The 20630-nt window shown below is 41.1% G+C and overlaps 1 protein-coding gene across 8 annotated transcripts in view; it reads right to left on the reverse strand.

The window, feature by feature from the left end:
- The window catches only part of tmem63c (transmembrane protein 63C), a 97451-nt gene that overhangs the window by 12102 nt on the left and 64719 nt on the right, over positions 1 to 20630 (reverse strand). For 6 of the 8 annotated variants that reach the window (XM_061968773.2, XM_061968771.2, XM_061968776.2 and 3 more), the window contains 12 exons: positions 19619 to 19706; positions 16084 to 16121; positions 15283 to 15425; positions 11975 to 12026; positions 11777 to 11885; positions 10081 to 10154; positions 9765 to 9845; positions 9574 to 9694; positions 9314 to 9447; positions 9098 to 9241; positions 6513 to 6666; positions 6324 to 6430 (listed from right to left, as the gene is read on the reverse strand). In XM_061968773.2, the coding sequence (XP_061824757.2) occupies positions 6324 to 6430; positions 6513 to 6666; positions 9098 to 9241; positions 9314 to 9447; positions 9574 to 9694; positions 9765 to 9845; positions 10081 to 10154; positions 11777 to 11885; positions 11975 to 12026; positions 15283 to 15425; positions 16084 to 16121; positions 19619 to 19706 (1245 nt within the window). The remainder of the gene's footprint in view (positions 1 to 6323; positions 6431 to 6512; positions 6667 to 9097; positions 9242 to 9313; positions 9448 to 9573; positions 9695 to 9764; positions 9846 to 10080; positions 10155 to 11776; positions 11886 to 11974; positions 12027 to 15282; positions 15426 to 16083; positions 16122 to 19618; positions 19707 to 20630) is intronic. The other 2 variants (XM_061968777.2, XM_061968774.2) reach the window with 1 other exon arrangement.

Here is a 20630-nt window from a genome sequence, read left to right on the forward strand (position 1 = left end):
GGGTTACAATTGGACCATGCTCATGTCTGCAGGTATAACTTTGTAAAATCTTTGATTTGTTTGAGAAACCTTCTGTGATGCAATTGAGTTTATTCTCCAGTTCTATTAACAGTGTTTGAGAGCAAACAAATAAATGTAAAGAAAAGACAAGAGATCACATTAGTTTGTTTTTGTTCTTTGGTGGTTGCGATGCCGAAATATAACTACGAAGACCTGGTTGTGCAAATAAACTTACGTCATGTTAAGTCCTAGTAATAAATAATGTAATTGTAGGTCCAATCCTCTATATTTTTGTTGTCTGTTTTTATAGCAGACACTAAAAGCTTAGTTGTTGTCGTGCAGGAAAGCCAAGTTTTTTATTCAACATGAATGACCACATTATAGTGTTTTTGATGATATTTGTTAGCATCAAGAAAATATCTTTAATAGTATTAATTAACTAGATGAACAAATCTCTTGTAGTCTCAACAGCATATACTATATCTTGATATCGCTAGCAAACATTGCTGAACAACAGGGACATCAATAGCTAAATAATGAGACAAAATATGAACTTCACAACATAAAAACAACTGCAGACATGAATTGTAGATGAGACTAATATTGGTAGCAGGAAATCAACTGCAAACAAACTTTTTCCCATTAGCTGCACGATTACAGCAGCACGGCACTCGTTACACGTCAATCAAATACGGTACTTAGCGATGCACGAATTGATCTAACATTGTCTTTCACCGATTAATGCTTAATTTGTGGACCCCTCCAGATGTCTAGACATGATGTGCCTCCAATCTTTTCTTCTTTAAATCCTTGTTAGTGTCAAATGAAATGAGGTCGAGCCGTGCAGTAACGTCTTGGTGATGATGAATGCTTTAAATCTTTAAAAAATATTTTTTCTTAAGAGTGTATAAATCCACTCCCATCCTATTCTAAATATTTTTGTCATGATCGCTTATATATTTGCCTGTAACCTTTCAAAATATGCCAAAATCTTCACTGATCAAGGTAAATGAACAGTAATTTAATGGGACTCGAGACCAGGGGTGTCCAAACTTTTTGACTGGGGGCCCGCATTGGGCTTATAAAATTGGGCTGGGGGCCGAAAGCCGACGTCAAGCATAGCAACATATACTGAACAAAAATATAGCCACGACAGTTTTGTTTTTGCTCCCATTTTTCATGAGTTGAACTCAAATATCTAAAACTTTAACTATATACACAAAATACCTATTCCTCTTAAATATTGTTCACAAAGCTGTCTAAAGCTGTGTTAGTGAGCATTTGTTCTTTGCCAAGATAATCCATCCCACCTCACATGTGTGGCATATCAAGATGCTGATTAGCAGCATGATTATTGCACAGGTGTGCCTTAGGCTGCCCACAATAAGAGAGGGGAGGTGGGGGGGTATCTGGTGTGACCATCATTTGCCTCACGCAGTGCAACACATCTCCTTCGCATGAGTTGATCAGGTTGTAGATTGTGGCCTGTGGAATGTTGGTCCACTTCTCTTCAATGGCTGTGCCAAGTTGCTGGATATTGGCAGAAACTGGAACACGCTGTCGTATACTCCGATCCACAGCATCCCAAACATGCTCAATGGGTGACATGTTCGGTGAGTACGCTGGCCATGCAAGAACTGAGATGTTTTCAGCATCCAGGAATTGTGTACAAATCCTTGCAACATGGGGCTGTGCATTTAATGCTGCAACAATGGGCCCCAGGATCTCGTCACGGTGTCTCTGTGCATTCAAAATGGCATCAATAAAATGCACTTGCGTTCGTTGTCCGTAACATACTATAACCCCACCCCCACCATGGGCCACTCCATTCCCAACGTTGACATCAGAAAAGCGCTCTCCCACACGATGCCACACACCCCATCTGCCCTGAGTAGTGAAAACTAGGATTCATCCGTGAGGAGAACACCTCTCCATCGTGCCAGGCGCCATCGAATGTCAGCATTGGCACACTTAAGTCGGTTACGACAACGAACTGCAGTCAGGTCGAAACCCCGATGAGGATAACGAGCAAGCAGATGAGCTTCCCTGAGACGTTTCTCAGTTTCTCAATTGTTGCAACAGCTGTCCAGGTGGCTGGTCTCAGATGATCATGGAGGTGCACCTGCTGGATGTGGAGATCCTGGGCTGGTGTGGTTACACGTGGTCTGCGGTTGTGAGGCCGGTTGGATGTACTGCCAAATTCTCTTAAACACCTTTGGAGACGGCTTATGTTAGATAAATTAATATTTAATTCACGGGCAAGAGCTTTGGTGGACTTTCCTGCAGTCAGCATGCCAACTGCACGCTCCCTCAAAACTTGCAACATCTGTTGCAATGTGCTGTGTGATAAAACTGCACATTTCAGAGTGGCCTTTTATTGTGGGCAGTCTAAGGCACACCCGTGCAATAATAATGCTGTTTAATCAGCATCTTGGTATGCCACACCTGTGAGGTGGGATGAATCATCTTGGCAAAGAAGAAATGCTCACAAACACAGATTTAGACAGATTTGTGAACAATATTTAAGAGGAATAGGTCTTTCGTGTTTATAGTAGAAGTTTTAGATCGTTGAGTTCAACTCATGAAAAATGGGAGCAAAAACAAGTGTTGCGTTTATATTTTTGTTCAGTGTATACATACCCGCACACGCACACACAAATATATATAGCCTATATAACTGTATATGAGTACATATTTTTATAATATAATGGATATATAATTAATAATTATTATAAGTGGTGGTTGTAAAAGAACAACTCCTACCTTGTTTACTTCCGTGACAACCTCCTTGAAGTTTTTTAATCAATCAGAAATATTAAGGAGCTAAAATGCAACAAACATGGATAAGTGTGGAGTTTTGCATGCCTAGTAATGTATTTAAATGACTGTAATTATTTTATGTTTTTAATGTTGATTGGATGTTTTTTTTTTTATAATATCCACAAAGTTCAATGAGCAGGTTGTGTTATGTCTGACCATGTTTGTTGAATATTTGTGCTGGTTGATTTTTTTTCTCTGCACTATGACTTTTGTTTGGATTGGGTCATTAAGTGAATGCTGTGCTGTGTGATTGGCCAGATGGTGACAATTTGGCAACTATTAATCCGCTGGCTATTTGTATATGGCCAAATTTTTTATGGAACTAAAAAACAAATTTAGACACCCCTGCTCTAGACCATCGCCTGAAACCCGGAAGTGCCTTTAGATCATTTGATTGCAACCCAGCAATAGTGCTACTTGCTGGATCTGCTTATCACTAAACTTCTAAAATGTGTAGGTCATCCTTCTTATATTCAGAGTCAAAAATATAAGTATCTGGATCATCTTTTGTCCCAAAGTCGTCATTGTTGACTTTCATGAAGTCTGCCATGATTAGTAGTAATTGTTGTTGAAGGAAATAGCGAACGTTGTGATGTGTCTTTAAAATTAAAGCGCCGCCCTACGCTTAAAATGACGAAAATATGTAAATATTACATGTTTTTATGAATGTGCCTGTTACCCTGTATTTTTGGACTATAGAGCGCACCGGTATATAAGCAGCAACCACAACATTCTTGAAATGTTTTTCCATATATTAGCGGCACCGGTGTCTGTAACACGGCAGTAAAACGGTTGATCAAACAAAAACAATGTATTGTTTCAGTTTCACAAATTCCTCAGTAAATTCATCGTCATGGACCCGCTAACTCCGGAAGCTAACACTCCAATCAGCTAAACAGACTCAATAACTCCACAGTGATCCATCCATCCATCCATTTTCTACCGCTTATTCCCTTCGGGGTTGCGGGGGGTGCTGGAGCCAATCTCAGCTACAATCGGGCGGAAGGCGGGGTACACCCTGGACAAGTCGCCACCTCATCGCAGGGCCAACACAGATAGACAGTGATGTCTTTGTCAATTTCCTGAGGAATTTGTGAAACTGGAACAATACAAAAATAATTCCATTGTCAGGTAATAATACTAACACAGACACTCGTAAACATGTTAGTATTTTGGCTAATACTAACGACGCTAGCGTCATTACATTTTGATAGCACATAAAAATATGCATGAACGACATTACACATGGGATGGTTAAGTAAGAATTGTTTTGTTATATTGTAAAACTTACAAACAATGCTTGGAGTGACGGACTAAGAATTCATTCGAGTAGAAATGCTATGGATGATTAAAAGACAGAACTGCACTTCCACTTCCAGTTCAGAGCTTTAAACAGCAGAAAAACACTTACAGGGATTCACCCAGCAGCACCTGCAGGGAGCGAACTCGTGAGCTGTCCTATCCATTGCATCAACACGTTGGCTAGCAAAAGTCTCACTCCACTGTATCTTAAAGGCCTACTGAAACCCATTACTACCGACCACAAAGTCTGATAGTTTATATATCAATGATGAAATCTTAACATTGCAACACATGCCAATACGGCCGGGTTAGCTTACTAAAGTGCAATTTTAAATTTTGCGCGAAATATCCTGCTGAAAACGTCTCGGTATGATGACGTCAGAGCGTGACGTCACGGATTGTGGAGGACATTTTGGGACAGCATGGTGGCCAGCTATTAAGTCGTCTGTTTTCATCGCAAAATTCCACAGTATTCTGGACATCTGTGTTGGTGAATCTTTTGCAATTTGTTCAATGAACAATGGAGACAGCAAAGAAGAAAGCTGTAGGTGGGAAGTGGTGTATTGCGGCAGGTGTTGTGCTGGTTAACGCACCCCCGCCGTAGAATGCACCCCTTGACTGGTGTGCCGGATAACACAGCCGGTGTTTCATTGTTTACATTCCCGAAAAATGACAGTCAAGCTTTACCATTGGCCTGTGGAGAACTGGGACAACAGAGACTCTTACCAGGAGGACTTTGAGTTGGATACGTAGACACGGTACCGTGAGTACGCATGCAGCTGCGGCTTTCAAACATTTGATCGCTTGCCCGTACGTGCGTGCCGCTATGTGCATGTCACATACGTAACTTTGGGGACTTTGGGGAAATATATGTGCTGTATGAACTTTGGGGAGGTGAACAGTACTTTAGGCTGTGGGATTGAGTGTGTTGTGCAGAGGTTTGAGTTGTATTGGCGGGTTATATGGACGGGAAGGGGGAGGTGATTGTTATGCGGGATTAATTTGTGGCATATTAAATATAAGCCTGGTTGTGTTGTGGCTAATAGAGTATATATATGTCTTGTGTTTATTTACTGTTTTAGTCATTCCCAGCTAAATATCAGGTCCCACCCGCCTCTCACAGCATCTTCCCTATCTGAAACGCTCCCACTGCCCTCTAGTCCTTCACTCTCACTTTCCTCATCCACGAATCTTTCATCCTCGCTCAAATTAATGGGGAAATCGTCGCTTTCTCGGTCCGAATCGCTCTCGCTGCTGGTGGCCATGATTGTAAACAATGTGCAGATGTGAGGAGCTCCACAACCTGTGATGTCACGCTACTCGTCTGATACTTCCGGTACAGGCAAGGCTTTTTTATCAGCGAACTTTATCGTCGATGTTCTCTACTAAATCCTTTCAGCAAAAATATGGCAATATCGCGAAATGATCAAGTATGACACATAGAATGGACCTGCTATCCCCGTTTAAATAAGAAAATCGCATTTCAGTAGGTCTTTAACAACTGTCTTTTTGCGCCACGAAAGAGTGAAACCATACTTGATCAGGGTGGTGCAGCCACTTTAAGGATGAAATACTTCGATCCATCACCATTCCCTCAGACTAGAGCTGATTTATCTAGACTTTAAGCATCCTCTTAGACAACTTTTTCAGTTGCCATCGATTAAATGCCTTGAGATTGTGGAATTGCATGTCTCCAGATAGTTCGGGTGCCTAATGTTGTGGCCCGTAAGCGCTCTATTGAACATGATTAACACATAATGAGAAATCATGCCACGGTGTGTCAGCTGACTTGTTATGGAGCTGGCGGGCTCATTAGCACGGACGAGGCATTTCACTTCAGTAAACAGTTGATTTGCATTCGGTCCTTCACACATCACGCCTGCACAACACGTTTGTGGGGGTGGTTATGTAAAGACAGGGCGCTGATAGGTGCTGCATGAGGTTGTCTCCTTATGTGCAGCTGCTCTGCTCCGCCTCCCGCCGCACCGAGGAGCAGTGCATGATGACTGCTGTGCATATCGCTATCCTCACATGGAGATCTCTATGACAACCTTCCCAGAATAACAGTGCGACTAGAGTGACAGAGGGAAGTAGCGAGAGCAACATGGTGAACGAGGGAAAAAATTATTGAGATGAAAAATGATGCATTGCACATGAGGATCCATTTGAAGAATTATTAGGGCGGAGAATATTGGGACTACCTGGTCCAGTGGGACTCGAACACGGCTGAGTAGTAGACAACAAATGGCAGCAGTACTGAAAACATCCAAAGCAGGAGGGTTGGGAAGAATTGAGTGATGACAGGACTCTGAATTGGACAGAGAAAATGGATAAATCAATAAAAGGGGGTCAAACGGCAGCTTTGATTTCACTTGGCCTCCACCTCTGACCTGCAGACTTTCCACAGGCCTGGTGACGTTGAACTTATCCATGGTGTTGACGATTATGGCGGGAGTGGTAAGAAAGAAGAGCAGCAGAAAGAGGAGGATGTTGAGGAGGATGCAGCGAAGCCACCAGCGAGATCCACAGACTGACAGGTTTTCCCTAGTGTGAGGGGGTGGAAGGATAATGAGCCTCAACATCCAGCAGGACAGTTCTCACCTTCTCCACTTGACATATTTGTACTTGATGTTGTGACACGGGCCTGAAATAGCCATGGTTAACCTCTTGTACGCAAAGAACACTTTCATACACTAAATTGCAACCAATCAGCAACAAAAATTGCCGCCGCGTCTCTGCTTGACCGCAGAGGCGTCTGCTGTTGCATAATTTGAGAGAGGCTAATACATTTGCAAGACAAATACAAAGCAAACCAAATCATCAATAGTATTAATCTTTGAAGGCTTATTTGAGTTACAGTATTCTCATTTTTCTTGAATAAGCAAATGAAATGGAGGAATTACAAATATGAATTTTAAGTCAACAGTTCCAGATGTTTGAAAAACTTTCTTACATACAACTGTGTCTAAATGAAGTGTTGATAAGACTCTTGATAGAGGGACTGGTCACAGCATCATGGCCACTTGCAATTTCTATTGAGATGATAACAATTCTTGACGGACACTGTCAAAAGGTATATGAGTTAACATAATGGTAATTATAATAGTATATACAGTAAGGGTGTCCTGATACTTTTTAAAATTTCCCATAAGATACAGATATTGGAGCCTTGAGTATTGGCTAGTACCGATATTAATCTAATACAGTCCAAGCAGGAATCATATTTTGTTATTTTTTGGTGTGGAATGTAAGAAAAGGTTTGATCAAGTGAAATTACTCAAAGAGAGAACAATGGTAAGTAAGAAATACACTAACCTATTTATGAGTAACCGTCTGGGATGTTTTTAAGTTGAAGTGGAGTAGTAATTGTTTTGGCAGCACCAAGTGGCCACAAAAATGTGTGAAGCAAAGCTGATGATGCAGTAAGTTGAAGGATGCGGACACGTTTGTTCCAGGATAATACACTTCTGCCTTGGATGAATGTATTGTATGTGTAAATGACATGCAACTATAATTATTGTATGCTTGCTTATATTGACAAATGTCTGTTATAGACTGCAATATTGTTCAATTTAGAACACTTATTATGTATGCCTAGCTTGTGTGCGATTGTGTGCTTAACTCTTGTGTAGCTAATAGCTTTACACAGGCAAACTGCTTGTATCGAGGTGCTTATGTCAGAGATTTTAAATGCAAGACGATATAATCCGATATTTTTTTATTTTGCGGCGTGGTGCAGTTGGGAGAGTGGCCCTGCCAGCAACCTGACGGTTCCTGGTTCAATCCCCACCTTCTACCAACCTCGTCACGTCCGTTGTGTCCTTGAGCAAGACACTTCACCCTTGCTCCTGATGGTTAGGGCCTTGCATGGCAGCTCCCGCCATCAGTGTGTGAATGTGTGTGTGAATGTGGAAATAGTGTCAAAGCGCTTTGAGTACCTTGAAGGTAGAAAAGCGCTATACAAGTATAACCCATTTACCATTTATAACCCATAATGGAGCGATATCTGATTCTCGGGATCGGGATACCCCAAATAGTATAGATTATTTCGAGCAAGCAAAGGTGGTTCCCTTCACTTGGTGTCTTCAAAATTTTTTAAAACTCTAGTACTACACCTTGATATTTGTCTAAACAAATATCAAGGTGTAGTACTAGAGTCAACAGAGTTGGTAGATAGCTTTTACAATACATAAATAATGAAATGAATGAATGAATAAGTAAGAGATGACAGAATGATTGTTGGGTAATTAGTAGGTACAGAATGTGTAATAACATCTTCATTAATGATAAAAGAATTAGGTGTGAACAGCATGCACAGTAGTTAAATGTACTTAAATATTGAATATACTTGGCATATCTTGTATGATAAACAGATAAAATAGGTAATACATAATAAATAATTCCTTATTAAAACAATACAATTTGGGAATACTATAGCAGACACCGTGGTTCATCTTTTTTTCTTCCTTATAACTTGTCAACTCAATGTGTGTATTACAGTGTGTATGACTGCGTGGGTTCCCTCCGGGTGCTCCGGCTTCCTCCCACCTCCAAAGACATGCACCTGGGGATAAGTTGATTGGCAACACTAAATTGGCCCTAGTGTGTGAATGTGAGTGTGAATGTCGTCTGTCTGTCTGTGTTGGCCGTGGGATGAGGTGGCGACTTGTCCAGAGTGTACGCCGCCTTCCGCCTGTGTGCAGCCGGGATAGGCTCCAGCACCCCCCGCGACCCCGTAAGGGACAAGCGGTAGAAAATGGATGGATGGATAGTATGCAGTAATGGAAAACTACATACTGAGCTGTTTGTAATATATCGTTAATCTTGCTCAGCTTCTACAAAATATTTCAGTGCTGTGCCATTAATATCTTCGTGAAGTAAGAATTTGTTCTTGTATTGTATCCCATTAGTTTGCGGGTTGGTGTGTGGGTAAATGAGTATTTCTTTGGGTACTGTAGTCGATGTTAACACTGACCAGATGATGTCACTGGGAGCAGGTGCGTAGCTGATGCCCCACTGGTGAGACTGGACAACAGTGGTGATGCTGGACTGCTGGGGTTGGCGGCGACAGCGCACTCGACCGTAGTCCTTCACAATTCTTGACACACAACAAGAACTTCTGCAATAAAGCTTTACAGTATCATCTCAAAGCAAATATACAGAATGGCTTCCTGGTGTCATTTTGACTCACACAGCAGTCATCCTCTCATCGCGGAAGGTCACAAAGGCGATGCCCAGCCTCTTCATGGAGATGCGATTCTTCTCAGCATTAAACTCATCCGTCCACTTCTCCTCTAACTCACTGTAGTATTGTTCTGCATCCACCTGCCAAAAAAGTAGATTACTTGCTTCACCTTTAACTAACAGAGGGGACACGATACACTACAAACGAGCTGCAGCGCCACCCGGTGGATATCTCTAGTTAGTGCACCACAAACAAGCAGCCTTTACCTTTTCAAATCCACACATGTCACAGTAGAATATCTGTGTACAAGGGTGAGTCTTGATCATAATCTTTCCATCCTTTTGGGATTTTGTGGCAAAATACAGCCGGCCTTTCATGGCCTTGCGCCTGTAAAACCCAACAATCATGAGTGTTAAGGATTTGGATAGGATATAGTAAATGTAAAGCTTATCTTTACCTCTCTAAGTCCAGTCTTATCAGTTTGTTGACATCGAAGCAGAAGCGGATATCAGTGACAGTGCAGCTGGGATAGGCCTCACTAGTCAACAAAGGAGGAAAAGGAGAATTATCCATCCAGCCATCCATTTTCTACCGCTTACAAGGTCACGGGGGGTGCTGGAGCCTATCCCAGCTGCACATGGGCGGAAGGCGGGGTACACCCTGGACAAGTTGCCACCTCATCGCAGGGCCAACACAGATAGACAGACAACATTCACACTCACATTCATTGCAATTGTGAAAAGTTGTAAAGTACATCAGACTTATCTACGTACTGCAAGTGTTTTGTAATCAATCCTGGGTCTGAGATTTCTCGAGGTATGGACGTGATCATCAGTGTTCTTGCTACCTGAAATACAAAATACAAATAATTTGAGACTTTTGCATTAGGAACATTTTTTTTTTCTTATTTTGGCTTTGATTCATTATCAGTTTTCTAATTTTGATCCTGCTTGATGGTCCATGTTTTTACAATGTCTCTTACTTGCCCTATTTAATTATGTATGAATTCCAATACAAGAAGACTCCTCTCTATCAAGGACTGTTTTTAGAAATATTTTTGAATGACAAAACTAAAGTGAAAAAAAAAAGACAAAATGTATGTATATTTTTTTTAAAAGCGTATTTAATATCAGTGAAATAATAGCTGATAACTTATGTGACTCACACGAGTCTCTGTATCACAATCCCATTTTTTCATCTGGTGTGCGAGTGATAGGAAGACAAGCTCTGACTTGCCTGGGGAGAAACCTTAGACTTAGACAAACTTTAATGATCCACAAGGGAAATTGTTCTATACTCAACAAAACTAAGACTTGCTGTTTTTTTTAAAAACTTTTTTCAAGGGAAAACAAGACCATATTATATTCAGGTCCATATGTTAGGGCTATTCAACTAAATTGTTCTGATAACAGAACACTAAGGACATTCCTATTTTGAGAACTAGCATCCTCTGTAGTGTACATTTGTTTTTTGGTCTATTTCTTTTGTCAGAATGTCACATTTTTAGAAAAAATAGCCCTGTTATGCACTGCAAGGATCTGCCAATGTGTTTACACAGGTTCAAGTTCCTTTATATAACAGGAGCGATCTAGTGTTTTCAGAATTTTTGATTTGCTGCAAAGTTTTGAACTGAACTGAGGGGCTGGTCTGGTAGATTTGGCATGTGGGGCACCAGTTAATTTAAAAAGAAACCCCTCGAGACATTTTTAGTGAAAATGAAGAAAATGCGTGGGGTGTACATTTTAAGGGACTATAGACTCGGTTGATATCATCAACATCCACCTATACTATAGCTTACTTATTTAGGCCTCGTCATCCCTAGTGGGACATAGTCAGTATAGTACGTCTCTCCTCCTGGCCATTGCGGACAAGATGTTGTGTGTGACCCAAGTGGGACTTAGATCTTTCAGTTCGGAGGCAAAGGTTCTACACCGTGTGGTCTTCGGGCCTTTCGGGTTTCTGCCTTCCCGTCGGTGTCCATCCGAAGGTAGTCTTGGGTATCCGCTGTTGGTCCATCTCATGCGTCGGTATCTGATCTCGTTTACCAAGCTTCTGCTACTGGATATTTTCGTATATTCAAGCAATCACTACTTGGTTGTATGAGCAGGACTGGCATGACAAAATAATGTGACTGAACATTTAGTAAGTGCTACGCCATGAAATCATTGCTGATCATGTGTATATCTTCCTGAGAACCAGAATCCTCTGTAGTGGACATAGTCTATTTCTTTAGTCAGAGTTACACATTTTGGAGGAACAACTATTCCTCGTATGCAAAACACAAATGTCCACTGCAAAGGACGCTTTTTCTTGGGAGAATAAACATTTATTTTGGAGCCATCTCAAACAAGTTTTGACTTTTGTTCATAGAAAAGTGTTAATATCACGCAGCATTACAATGTCTGACAATATATGAATGCCTGACTCTCAGCATTCCTCCAGGAATAACTCAAGTGATGGGTGACTGACCTTCTCATCTTCTCGGTACTGCAGCCGTATCGAGTGGTGAGCCATACATAGGAATGTGATGAGGAAGTAGACTAATGCAAATATGGCGTGCAGCCACAGGAAGCTGTTCCTGTGCGGCCAAAAAAACACCAACAGTCTTGACTATCCATTTTATGGCTTACATAACATTGGATGTCAAGCGAGCCGTGTTGGACTTACTGTGCGCTAACATTGGCCAGTGTTGTTCTTCCAAAGTTCTCAGGACTGTCACCTGTAAAAATAATAAAACATGACAGAGGGAAACATTTTTTAATTGGACATAAAGGAAACCTCCTCATTTGAGTGAGGCCACTTTTACTATTTTTAAGAAACTTTGGTGAGAAACCCCAGCTTCTCTGTGACATTTCACACAACGTTTAAACATCGCTCACACTTACGCCTGACTCTTAATTTGGGCAGCCTTTGTTTGCTGTTGCTATGGCAGCGTGTCAAATGCTGTTTATTTAATGACTAGGGTGGCACACTGTAAGATGACAGTCAACAGTAATAAAGTGGTTCTGTGGACCGCCCAGCTCTGTCCGGACCCCAAAATGGACACGGCCCTCCATCCTAATATAGAATGGCTTGCTCAACACTTCCAATTAAATAAACACACAACTGCCAAAATGTGTTTCTACTGCTATTTAGGAGCTTGGGTTCCTAACCTTTTGGAGCCTGCATGTGTACGTTAACAGGAATAACAAATACATTTCAATTTCTACAGTTCCAAAGTTGATTATTGTTTTACCAATGGCATGCTATAGAGCAGGGATTCGGTGGGAACTGCTGGGTCGCGTTGACGACAACTGAAGTCGTTAATTTCTTATTTGTGCATTTTATAGTGGTGTCAAACTCATTTTCATCATGGGCCACTACGCACTTAACGGGCCACTTGAAACTGCAAAATCATGTGAATGTATAATCGCCACATGATGTTAATACACAATTGCCCCTTTCATTTGATTATTATCATATTGTATGCCAACAAACTGATGGAGACATTGCTTTCCAATCACAAATCAAGGTGACAAGCAGCTATTAAAGTTCAGCAATTGTATATTATATATTTAATTAAAAAAAGATTACAAATGCTTCGAACAACTTTTTGAATTAATGAAGAAGTGCAGTTGCACGCGGTACAATTTCTTTTTACAATGCCTTATTGACACACTTTATCAGTTTTTTGATGCCGCATAAAATAATGTGGACTTCAGTTTGACATCTGTAAATTAGAATGTGGGTGGCGACTTGTCCAGGGTGTACCCCGCCTTCCGCCCGATTGTAGCTGAGATAGGCTCCAGCGCCCCTGCGACCCCAAAGGTAATAAGCGGTAGAAAATGGATGGATGGATGTGTGTAAAAGTTACCCAGCTTCAGGGGTTCAATTAGGACAAATAGACCAATTAAAGGTTCTGGAAGTTTTTGCAGATCATTTTTTGATTAGCTCGAGAAGCAGTATTTTACATTCTTCTTTTTACTGTTTTTTTAGATTACAAGTCGCATTTAAAATCCTTTCATTTTCTCAAAATTCCACAGTGCGCCTTATAACCCGGTGCGCCTAATGTATGTATTAATTCTGGTTGTGCTTACTGACCTTAAACCAATTTTATATGGTACATGGTGTAATGATAAGTATGACCAGTAGATGGCAGTCACATATAAGAGATACGTGTGGACTGCAGATTGACGCCTGTTCAATAAATGACGCTAGCTAGTGCCGGTAAGCAAGCAAGACCAAAACTTTGACGTTTCATTGAGAATATAGAACATTACACATGGCGCGCAAAAATCTGTCAAAATGTTTAGTGTAACTTTGGTAAACCACTTGATGGATTATCAGAGCATTACAGCTAACATAGTCCGATGTACTGTGCTTCAACTTATGTATTGATATGGTGTTTGTATAAGAACCCCAAAATGGCACCAATTAGGACACATATCTGCCGGCTTCCTCCCACCTCCAAAGACATGCACCTGGGGATAGGTTGATTAGCAACACTAAATTGGCCCTAGTGTGTGAATGTGAGTGTGAATGTTGTCTGTCTATCTGTGTTGGCCCTGCGATGAAGTGGCGACTTGTCCAGGGTGTAAACCGCCTTCCGCCCGAATGCTGAGATAGGTTCCAGCACCCTCCGAGACCCCAAAAGGGACAAGCGGTAGAAAATGGATGGATGGATGGATCTGCTGTTTTGTTTCGCCCTATTATGCAAAACCAAATTTCTTTACCTATTGGTAACTGGTGTTGTGTATCTGGGATCTGCATAAGTCCGGAAAATTTGCGTATGTCCGCCATTGTAGTCCGCGCCTTAAGTCAATTATCTCCTTCTTTTTCTCTATCTTCTTACATCCTCCACTGTTGCCATTTCTAATACAAAGTAAGTGTATAGTTCAGACTTAATCTGTCGGTGGGTTCGTTGGGGAAGCGCTAAAAACTACAACAAGAGATGATAGGGAGAAGACGCTATCAAAGTGGAGCCACGTAAATAAAACCGCCCACAAAACGGCGCATCCTAAAGAGACAGTCTAAAAGTGGCTTGAAGATGGTCTATAAATCATAATCTATGCAACATTTTGATCAAAAAACAGCATTACATGTTACGTAGACTACAAGGAAATGTTTTAAAAAAACATTTTAAATCATATTAAAACCCCTTTAATGCGCCTTATAATCCGGTGCGCCTTTTGTACGAAAATAGACCCCAACAGACCTTATGGTTGGAAAAAATGCAGAAACTATTTTTCATATTTTATGAGATACTTTACTAAATTTTGGCATTATAACAGCTGTAAACCCATCCATCCATCCCATTTTCTACCGCTTGTCCCTTTTGGGGTCGCGGGGGGTGCTGGAACCTATCTCAGCTACATTCGGGCGGAAGGCGGTGTACACCCTGGACAAGTCGCCAAACTATAATCATCAAAATGATTACGAAATACATCTTTGAAATATTTCCCTTAATCTGCAGTGAGGACCAATTTGGTTAATATGATTACATTTTAAAAGGACATTTTTTAATAGTCATTTTTTTTGTTTTTACCCAAATCTGTGAAGTTTTCTATCTGCCTCTGACATTTGAAACAGAATATGACGACCAAAAAACTGATACGTCAGTTTTAGATCCACATCGTTTGGATGAAATGGCTTTTTATTTAGAGCAGCAGGGATATGCAATGCTTTACAATTAAACTAATTGAGACAGTTGCACTTGACAACATTTTAAATTGAACATAAATAAATGGTTGAAGGATCATCCGGTTTGTAGTCAGTAGTTCTATATAATGTGTACCGTATATCTATTAGACCGTGATCTTTCTGCTGTTATTGTTGAGGTGATTTTTTAAATTTATATTTTATTCGTAAATGTATGTTTAACCTGCTGTCACTTTGACATTGCTCAGGGACAACATATGAAACTTATCTGGTCTGTGCAATAAATGTATTTTGCAATTTACCTATCAAATAAAAAAGAAATTAATTTCAAGAAATACCCAAGAGATTCCCGGAAAAGTTGATAGGCAGGATCACGGCCAGTGACAGCAGGCACACCACGGTCATGAGCAGTATGATATGGCGCTGAAAGGACAGGTATGTAACGGAGTCAATGCCGCACTTGCTACGGATCTCCTCGTCTCTGCAGAAAGAAAGCAACAACTGTGACAGCTGTGGCGCCATTTGAAGAAAGTCCTTAACAAATGAAAGGTTGCAAACGCTGAAAAGATGCGCCAAATGACAATTAGCTTTTAATAATACATAATTTAATTGAATACAGGGCTGGTCTACTCCTACTCGACCTCATAATAAAGTGGTGCCACCACTACTTTGGTGTCAGGGGTTGTGGTGACCGGACAGGAAGTTGAGTAATGTAAAACAGAATATAAAAAGAAGGGGAAGAAGAGGGATAGAGGTGCACGCTGGTCTCACAGCAGCCCACACACATGAAAAACTTGCAGGGTGGCTTTACACTTTTCCCAGGGATCCCAGAGTTGGCCACTGGCACGAGAGCTAAAAACAGGCAGCCAAACCCCACCATAACACTATGGAAACCGATGGACACCGGGGAAATAGCTTTTTACAGCCCCGAATCTGTTATGTCAGTCAGAGTCCAGCAAAGTGCAAATATTCAGTGGGGAACCACGGCACCAGTGGTTGCGTGAGGCCAGACGTGTTTGTTTTCCCTTGTAAATGAGAGAGAACATGACTTTAGGTTTTAGGGTGACATCAGCTTTGAGGACTGAGGGCTTGTATAAAGATGGAGGAAAGGACAAAACGGATTTCAAAGGTTAACTTACTTCATATGGAAAAGAGATTTCAGCCATGAGCAAAAACCCTGTAACATATAAAAACAAAAAGCAGTTTAAACAATACTTACTGTTTGCTATACTTTTATTTATTTGTTGTGGCCTCATAAACACAATATAATAGGACCGTCATGACAACTCTGTACAGCAGATGGCTTTGTAACTCTGCTTGGGTCACACAACTCATATGCGTGCATTATGACAAGCATCTTTTTGTGTCGTTCTTGTCAGTTCCAGGTCCTAAATTGCTGTCAAAGTGTCCTAACTTGGCAGATTGTATCCTCGGCCATCTACAAACCTCGTTTCCATATGAGTTGGGAAATTGTGTTAGATGTAAATATCAACGGAATACAATGATTTGCAAATCATTTTCAACCCATATTCAGTATAATATGCTACAAAGAGGGCAGCACGGTGGAAGAGGGGTTAGTGCATCTGCCTCACAATACGAAGGTCCTGAGTAGTCTTGGGTTCAATCCCGGGCTCTGGATCTTTCTGTGTGGAGTTTGCATGTCCTCCCCGTGACTGCGTGGGTTCCCTCCGGGTACTCCGGCTTCCTCCCACCTCCAAAGACATGCACCTGGAGATAGGTTGATTGGCAACACTAAATTGGCCCTAGTGTGTGAAAGTGAGTGTGAATGTTGTCTGTCTATCTGTGTTGGCCCTGCGATGAGGTGGCGACTTGTCCAGGGTGTACCCCGCCTTCCGCCCGATTGTAGCTGAGATAGGCTCCAGCGACCCCCGCGACCCCAAGGGAATAAGCGGTAGAAAATGTATGGATGGATGGATGCTACAAAGACAACATATTTGATGTTCAAACTGATAAATATTTTTTTTTTGGAAATAATCATTAACTTTAGAATTTGATGCCAGCAACACGTGACAAAGAAGTTGGGAAAGGTGGCAATAAATACTGATAAAGTTGAGGAATGCTCATCAAACACTTATTTGGAACATCCCAGGGGTGAATAGGCAAATTGGGAACAGGTGGGTGCCATGATTGGGTATAAAAGTAGATTCCATGAAATGCTCAGTCATTCACAAACAAGGATGGGGCGAGGGTCACCACTTTGTCAACAAATGCGTGAGCAATATTTGAACAGTTTAAAGAAAAACCTTTCTCAACCAGCTATTGTAAGGAATTTAGGGATTTCACCATCTACGGTCCGTAATATCATGAAAGGGTTCAGAGAATCTGGCGAAATCACTGCACGTAAGCAACTAAGCCCGTGACCTTCGATCCCTCAGGCTGTACTGCATCAACAAGCGACATCAGTGTGTAAAGGATATTACCACATGGGCTCAAGAACACTTCAGAAACCCACTGTCAGTAACTACAGTTGGTCGCTACATCTGTAAGTGCAAGTTAAAACTCTCCTATGCAAGGGGAAAACCGTTTTCAACAACACAGAGAAACGCCGTCGGCTTCGCTGGGCCTGAGCTCATCTAAGATGGACTGATACAAAGTGGAAAAGTGTTCTGTGGTCTGACAAGTCCACATTTCAAATTGTTTTTGGAAACTGTGGACGTCGTGTCCTCCGGACCAAAGAGGAAAAGAACCATCCGGATTGTTATAGGCACAAAGTTGAAAAGCCAGCATCTGTGATGGTATGGGGATGTATTAGTGCCCAAGACATGGGTAACTTACACATCTGTGAAGGCGCCATTAATGCTGAAAGGTACATACAGGTTTTGGAGCAACATATGTTGCCATCCAAGCAACGTTACCATGGACGCCCCTGCTTATTTCAGCAAGACAATGCCAAGCCACGTGTTACATCAACGTGGCTTCATAGTGAAAGAGTGCGGGTACTAGACTGGCCTGCCTGTAGTCCAGACTTGTCTCCCATTGAAAATGTGTGGCGCATTATGAAGCCTAAAATACCACAACGGAGACCCCCGGACTGTTGAACAACTTAAGCTGTACATCAAGCAAGAATGGGAAGCTTAAAAAATGTGTCTCCTCAGTTCCCAAACGTTTACTGAGTGTTGTTAAAAGGAAAGGCCATGTAACACAGCGGTGAACATGCCCTTTCCCAACTACTTTGGCACGTGTTGCAGCCATGAAATTCTAAGTTAATTATTATTTGCAAAAAAAAATAAAGTTTATGAGTTTGAACATCAAATATCTTGTCTTTGTAGTGCATTCAATTGAATATGTGTTGAAAAGGATTTGCAAATCATTGTATTCCGTTTATATTTACATCTAAAACAATTTCTCAACTCATATGGAAACGGGGTTTGTATATAGACTGTCAAAAATACAAATATTAGGGCTTAAGGGGCTAATTAAAACAAATTAAATTGATGCATTTTGGTGTCTGCTGCCGTTTTTTTGATGATGTTTGTTTTTTCATCTATAAGAAATATTCTTAACATATCTCCTACATGAAAAAAAAAATGCAATATGCATTTTCTTGTGTCTTAAACATTCCAGGGCAAGCTCGCAGTTAGTGCCATGAGAGCACTTTCAACGCGGTAGAAAAAGTGTTGTCCGTTGTAGATGCACTGCAGGACTGCATCTAAAATTCCCATAAAAAATAGTCCATGTCTGCTGCAGGGGTTAGTGCATGTGCCTCACAATAAGAAGGTCCTAGGTTCGATCCCCGGACTCGGGTCTTTCTGTGTGGAGTTTGCATGTTCTCCCCGTGACTGCGTGGGTTTCCTCCGGGTACTCCGGCTTCCTTCCACCTCCAAAGACATGCACCTGGGGATAGGTTGATTGGCAACACTAAATTGGCCCTAGTGTGTGAATGTGAGTGTGAATGTGCGATGATGTGGCGACTTGTCCAGGGTGTACACAGTCTTCCGCCCGAACGCAGCTGGGATAGGCTCCAGCACCCCTGCGACGCCGAGAGGGACAAGCGGTAGAAAATGGATGGATGGATGGGTGTCTGCTGCATGTTTCAAAAAGTAGTAAATGCCACGAGAGCATAGTAGCATGAAGGTGCAGTAAATGGGTGTGTCCGTGGTGAAAGTTGTGTATTACATGCAAGAATATAATTTAAATAAGGCTGTCTGCACCAGTTACCTATTGCACACTCAGCCCTGGTAGATTACACGCAACATGCTCACTAATAGTACACGCAATTTTATCATTTGAAAACGCTGTTTGCCGCGTGGTATTTGGATCTTAGTAGTTCAGGCTCTTAGTCTGTCAGAGAATAAGAAGACATAACAGGTGCAAGGATCAGTGTTGTTACAACTTAGTGGCGACATTTCTTGATTATTCAGACCTCCCGAGATTTCCATTTTCATAAAAGTGACCAGCTTCAAATAGTGACATTGTCTGGTCTTGTTGTACATATTTGGGGACTTTGGAGATGTCCTGTGTCGCAGCAGGTACATGTGTAATGGTCACTATGCAAATTATGTAAATTAGATGACAACAAATTTACCACCTACAACTGAGATTTCAGTCCTGTGGGAAACAGTGATACTGCATTTCTTACATGTACAAATGATATCAAGGCCACAAGACCGTGATAGTTGCTCATTAAAATTTCACCACTCTGTCAAAACTCACCATGTCCTTTGTCTCTGAGTCCGAAGGGCTGGACTCCGAAGGAGACTTCTCTTTCTCACTTGGTTCTCCATAGAACAGAGACGAAAGGCTAAAATGTACAGACAACAAACAAAACAAAAATCAAAAGCAGACACGTCATTCCCGAGGTTTGAATACAAATATACAGTAAATTCCCTTTCCTATTCAAGCCATTGTAGGTATTTCTCTGTAGGCACCCTAAAATAGGCAACAAGTCCTGAAATTGACGGCGAATGCTGAAAGTTGCTACAGGATGAATGCTCGATTTAAAAAAAATTAAATGAGGGGAATCTATCTCAGCATACTGTATCATAGCAATCCCTGGACCATGAAAGTGTGAAGCTAATTGGATAAAGTAGCAATCCCTGGACCATGAAAGTGTGAAGCTAATTGGATAAAGTAATCGACTATGAGCGTCATAGAAAATTATATTTAAACAATCTGTCCCAATTGGCTCCTTCCCCTTGTAAAAACGTTTCTGATAACTTCAACAAACAATGACTGAAAACACTGCAATCTGTATGCTGGACCTGTAAGTGGTGTTATCATGAATGTCTTATGTTTGTATGGACGAATAAGTTTGGGGTATACAGCTTCTTCCCTCAGGCCGTAAGACTCTTGAACGCATCATAATTAAATTATCCCCTCAACTCCCCCCAAAATGGATTAACTCGCTGGAATAAAAAAGACAATATAACGTACATCCATAAACGTGGACGCATGTGAAAAAGTGCAATATATTTATCTGTACAGTAATCTATTTATTTATTTATATATATTTATTTATTTTATATATATATATTATATATATTATTTATATATATTTATTTATTTATATATGCACCTTATTGCTTTTTTATCCTGCACTACCATGAGCTTATGTAATGAAATTTTGTTCTTATCTGTGCTGTAAAGTTCAAATTTGAATGACAATAAAAAGGAAGTCTAAGTCTAAGTCTACATGAGATCAGTAATGCCACTAAAGTGATACCTC

Source organism: Nerophis lumbriciformis, linkage group LG08, assembly GCF_033978685.3.
Source record: "Nerophis lumbriciformis linkage group LG08, RoL_Nlum_v2.1, whole genome shotgun sequence".
NCBI classification, from domain to species: Eukaryota; Metazoa; Chordata; class Actinopteri; order Syngnathiformes; family Syngnathidae; genus Nerophis; species Nerophis lumbriciformis.